Below are 5,409 nucleotides of genomic sequence, written 5' to 3' on the forward strand. Positions count from 1 at the left end.
GAATGGCACCCCATCAGCATCAGCACAAGTGGCCCTAAAATATCTCATCTCTTCTTTGCTGATGATCTAACTCTTTTTGCAACAGCTAACCAATCAAGTTGCAATATAATCATCAATACTCTCAATTCTTTCAATCTGGCATCTGGCCAAAAAATCAATCTCACTAAGTCAAAAGTATGCTTCAGTGCTAACTGCCAACCTCATCAAATGGAGCTCATTTCAAACACCCTCTCCATAAAAGCCTCAGTAAACTTTGGAAAGTATCTGGGTTTTCTTCCACAAAAGACCCACTCATAGTGTCTTTCAGTTCATTATTGACAATCTCCACTCAAAAATGGCTGGGTGGAAAACAAGCATGCTTAACATGACTGGGAGGACCACACTGGCAAATGCATCCCTAAACTCAATCCCAAATCATGTCATGTAATACATCAAGCCGCCAGCAAAAACAACCAAAGAGATTGATAAAGTTCAGAGGAACTTCATCTGGGGCACTACTGCCACTAAAAAAAATACACTTGGTTTCTTGGGACACAGTTAGAAAGCCTAAGGATAAGGGGGGACTGGGAATCCAGAAAGCTGAGTTGAAAAATAAAGCCCAGCACTCAGGCCTTGCTTGGAGGCTATACCAGAATCCCACAACCCTTTGGGCAAAAAACTCTAATTGCAAAACACTGCAATTGGAGGAAACCTCCCAAAAAAGCTAAGTCCCACACCTGGCAATGCATCCTAAAAGGATGAGAAACATGCATGAAAGAAAAAAGATGGGTAGTGCATTCAGGGAACAGAGTTAGCTTTTTCAATAACCCTTGGATAAACAACCTCCCTGCTATAAGGTCCCTAATTCATGGTCCTCTGACAAGAGAAGACTTGTCCAAAACAGTTGCAAATACTCACCAAACTGGAACTTGGGATCTCTCAACTCTCTCTATCACCATCCCCCAAAATATCCAAAATTCCATCTATAACACCTTCATTCCACCCAACCCAGTCAAGGAAGATAGAATGATCTGGGGAGCCACACCAAATGGTCTTTACTCCACAAAATCTGCCTACTCAATATTGGACCAAGGGCAGGAAACCATGACCCATAATTTTGCATGGATTTGGAAACTGAAAGTTCCCAAAAAAATCCAATCCTTCTTCTGGTTACTTTTCCATGAAAGTCTCCCCACTGGAGCCTATCTCCACCATGTTGGGGTACAAACAGACCCCATATGCCATCTGTGCAGCCAGGCAAATGAAACATCAGCACACATTTTCTTTGAATATACTAATTCAAAAATCTTCTGGCAAGACATCATCTCCCTTAACACAAGGGAAACCAATGCTCCTGTTCTCACTTTCACCACCAGAGATTGGCCAACCACTTGGGCATCTCTTAAGAAAAAAGCTTTTAACAGTATCATTACTTGGGAAGAGCTCCTCCCTTTCTGCTTTTGGCTATGGCTAACAAGGAATAACAACCTTTTCAATAATAAAAAAGACAGGGCAGATTCAAAATATGCAATTGCTAAGGCCATTGAATATGTTACAATAATGCTGGATAAAGAAACCAAAAACAAAAAGGTTCTCTGGGTAAAATGGGAACCACCAAACAACAACTCCTATAAGCTTAACATTGATGGAGCTGCAACTGGGAATCCTGGAAGGGGAGGATTGGGAGGAGTCTTCAGAAATGCAAGTGGAAACTGGATCCTGGGCTACATGGGCTCAATCCAATACACCACTAACACCCAAGCAGAATTACTAGCACTCCTAAAAGGACTACAAATAGCCGAAGAAAGACAGCTCAAACCTTTGGAAATAAACACTGATTCAACAGAGGTAATTAGAATGCTAATCAATGGAAACCTACATTTTGACTCACTTATTTGTGAATGCAGGTCAATCGTCCAACGACTAGGCGCCGTGGTGGTGAAGCACAGCTACAGGGAGACCAACAAAGTTGCTGACATGCTGGCGAAGGTAAGGCACAAGGAAAAAAAAAATTTGAAGATATTTTTGTAACGACAGTTCCTCCGGTGTTTGTCAATCATGTACTTTGGGCAGACATCGCAAGAACTGCTTATGAAAGGAAAACAATGGATTGTAATATTGCTAACAATAGCCTGGTAGAGGGAGGTCTCATGTACCCACCCATAAACACTCATTTTGTACACCCTGACGGGTAGTTTGTTTTAGTTATAATATGTATCCGCTTAACCAAAAAACAAAAACAAAAAAAGAACCATGCCGACTTAACTAAAATAATGTAAAAACTATAAAAAGATCTTTTATATTTAAATACTGACAGGAAAGAGGAAAACTTACAAGCGCCCTCCAAAATTGTTGCATATTTCAAGGGGAGCTGCGTCAGGGAAAAAATATACGTAATTTGTAAAGGTAAATATTATTGCATCCGAGAGTTATTGGGAATGGATCGAGAATGTCACATCATTATTTTTTTTGATCTATTGCAAAAATTATCATACTATAATAACATTTGTAATGAATGACAAAACCAAATCTCCTCGTCCGAACCACATCCATCCAAAGCACGTTTTACTACTCAAAACAAATAGTAAAGGCTAAAGGATATTCCCTTACCATCCTTAGGTAGAAAAGTACCAAAAAAGAGTAAGAAAAAGAAACAAGAAATAACTCTAATTTGGCTTATTTTTGTCAATACTACTATTAACATCCCCATAAGGAATGAAGCTTCTCCACCAGGTGTTTCCCCATAGATTAATGATTTTGCTATAGATGAATTGCCCAACTCCATTATTTACATTTTCCTTTGAAGCATTTTCTCTTTCCATTGTTTGTACTGTTTTCTGCAAAAACAAGAATTTGGCCATTTTATAAACCATGGGAATAGTAGAACCAATAACCTACGTTGCTCATACTTTCCAAAAATGTTGCATCAAAGTACACTGTTTTTTGAGGATTCAACACACACCCGATAACAGTTTTGAAAAATCCGAGCAACACAGTCAATTAATCCATTCATGGGATGATTAAAGATGCATACATTGATAGGAGTGAATCTGAGTCCAACTTTTATCTGGCCTTTGTATGTGTCATCTTCAAGCACCACATTGTAAGCAACTGGTGCCACTTCCATGAATCCCTTTTCATTCCCCTCAGTAATTATTCCTTTCAGATAAATTCTGACTCACATGAATCAGAAACCAAAAAAGTAAAAACAAAATTTTTCAACTAAATAGCTAGGGAGTAGTATAATAAGAAAAATAAAGAGTAAGGATATGTTGCTGTAGAATTGGTTCAGGTGAAAATAGAAAAAATTCTTAATTGTGTAACATTTTTTTCAACATCATCATAAAGCCACGCGAAAGAACATATGGTCTTCTTTCTTTTATTTTAGGTATATTTGGTATCTTAAATACATTAGTCTTATTAATCCAGATTCACTAAATTAAATGAGTTTAATTAATGAAGTAAAATGCTTCATATCAAAACATTTTATATATGGATGAAGGAATTTCAACTATTCCACCACATTTCTTGCTGATATACGAATATATAGTTATAAATATGTAGAAAGGATGTAAAAGAACTTTAGTTTTTCATAAAAGAAAAAAAATAAAAAAAAGGAAAGATAAGAAGAGGTCAAGTAAGGGTATTACGTGGTTTCACCAACAAATCCACCGGCTGTGAAAAATTCCTCGTCCATAATTTTTAGTTTAAGGTAGTACCATAATTCTAACTTGGAAGTTTGCAATTCAAACTTAAATTTCTCGTTCCACAATATTTCCTTTGAATTACCTGCAGTGAAAAACAATTAAGTCATAAAAACGGATATGAATATCACTGACATTGTTGTACCAATATATATTTATGAGTTAATTTTGTATCCCCTTGTAATTTGCTGAGATTCTGGAGACATATATAGTACGATGGTTTGCCAAATTATACAGGTTATTGTATATTGATGCAAAAATATATAGGAAAAAAGAAAAAGCAAACCTGAGGAGGTTTTTGTTCTGTAGGATTGAGATCCACATTCAACAACGACATAGTACGATGGTTTCCCTACACAAATCAAAGTAATAGTCCGTAATTGTAATGAGGTTGACGAGAAAAATAAAAGATTGTCATATTTCCCAAAAGCAAATTAGGAGAACTTTTTACGCACCGAATATTTTCTAAAACAAAAAATTACAAGTAACTGTCCATAATAAATGAATTAATAAGCTGTAAAAATAAACTACAAGTTAAGTCTTTGCCAATAATGTTGGAGTAGCAAATGAATAATAAGGCAAGTCACCTATTACGCAAGTTAAAATGTATTGACAATATAAAATTTTTGTACACGATCAGTGCATACATGTAAAACCCTTATCAATAATGTTGGAGTGGCAAATGAAAAATAAGGCAAAGTCACCTAGTAGAACACGTCAAAATGCACGAATAATATAAAAATTCTTTACATTGTTGTACATACACGTTAAATCCTTACCAAGAATGTTGGAGTGTCTAATGCCTTGGGCACTTACAACAAAAACTTCAAGGAGTCCTCCCTTCATTATGCTAGTTTTACTTTCTTCAAATTTCCTTTTAGTTTAAGGATTAACAAAGCTTTTAGGCAATTTTAAGTAAAGTAACAGAAATATATGTTAAAGGAGTTACAGAAAGAAAAAGAAACAGAAGTTTGGTAATGTATTTGAAGACGTTACTAGTGCATGCATGCACTAAATGACAATAAATATTTATCCAGAATTAAAGTATACTTCTTTAACCGGAAACAATTAATAACGAACCAGTTATTAGTACTTTATATAGCTTTTATTATATGGAAATCCAAACTTAAACTCTTCAACATTATCAAATTATAGGAAAATTTATTTGTTAGAAATTCAATAAAATATCATCCACAAATGAAAAAAGAGAGAATAAAGATGGTGCCAGCATTTATTTTTCTTCCTGCAACCATTTAGGAAAGTTATCCAAGAAATTTTAGAACAAGAAAAGACAAGTTTAGCGTTAATAGAATCTACTTTGGAAGAACTTGGAAAATATTTATGACTCCTATAAAGGCCCGTGGTTAGTAGGAGGGTACTTTAATGACGTTTTAATAGCTGAGAAGAAATTTGGTGGTAAACCTGTTAGTCTCAATAGGTCATGCAAACTATGGTACAACATAAATTATTGTAACCTCTTTGACTTGGGATTTAAAGGGAGTAAATTCACTTGGTCAAATCATAGGAAAAGGAGGAAAAGCCTAACTATGGAACGATTAGATAGAGTAATCTGTAACGATAAATGGGCTACACTTTTTCCTGAAGCCTCAGTTACCCACCTGCCCTAAACCCACTCAGACCAAAGACCTTTGTTGATCAAGTTGAACTTTATGCCTAATGGGAACTATGAGAAACCTTTTAGGTTAGAGACAATTTGGTGCTCACA

At 35.7% G+C, this 5,409-nt stretch overlaps 1 protein-coding gene across 1 annotated transcript; it reads right to left on the reverse strand.

Annotated features, from left to right (window-relative positions):
• LOC109231583 (elicitor-responsive protein 3) lies at positions 2,646 to 4,529 on the reverse strand. Its single transcript, XM_019397236.1, has 5 exons — positions 4,463 to 4,529; positions 3,970 to 4,035; positions 3,630 to 3,768; positions 3,014 to 3,152; positions 2,646 to 2,816 (listed from the first exon to the last, which is right to left on the reverse strand). Exons 1-5 carry the CDS (start codon positions 4,527 to 4,529, stop codon positions 2,646 to 2,648), a joined length of 582 nt encoding a protein of 193 aa, XP_019252781.1.

Source organism: Nicotiana attenuata, chromosome 8 (assembly GCF_001879085.1).
Source record: "Nicotiana attenuata strain UT chromosome 8, NIATTr2, whole genome shotgun sequence".
NCBI lineage: Eukaryota > Viridiplantae > Streptophyta > Magnoliopsida > Solanales > Solanaceae > Nicotiana > Nicotiana attenuata.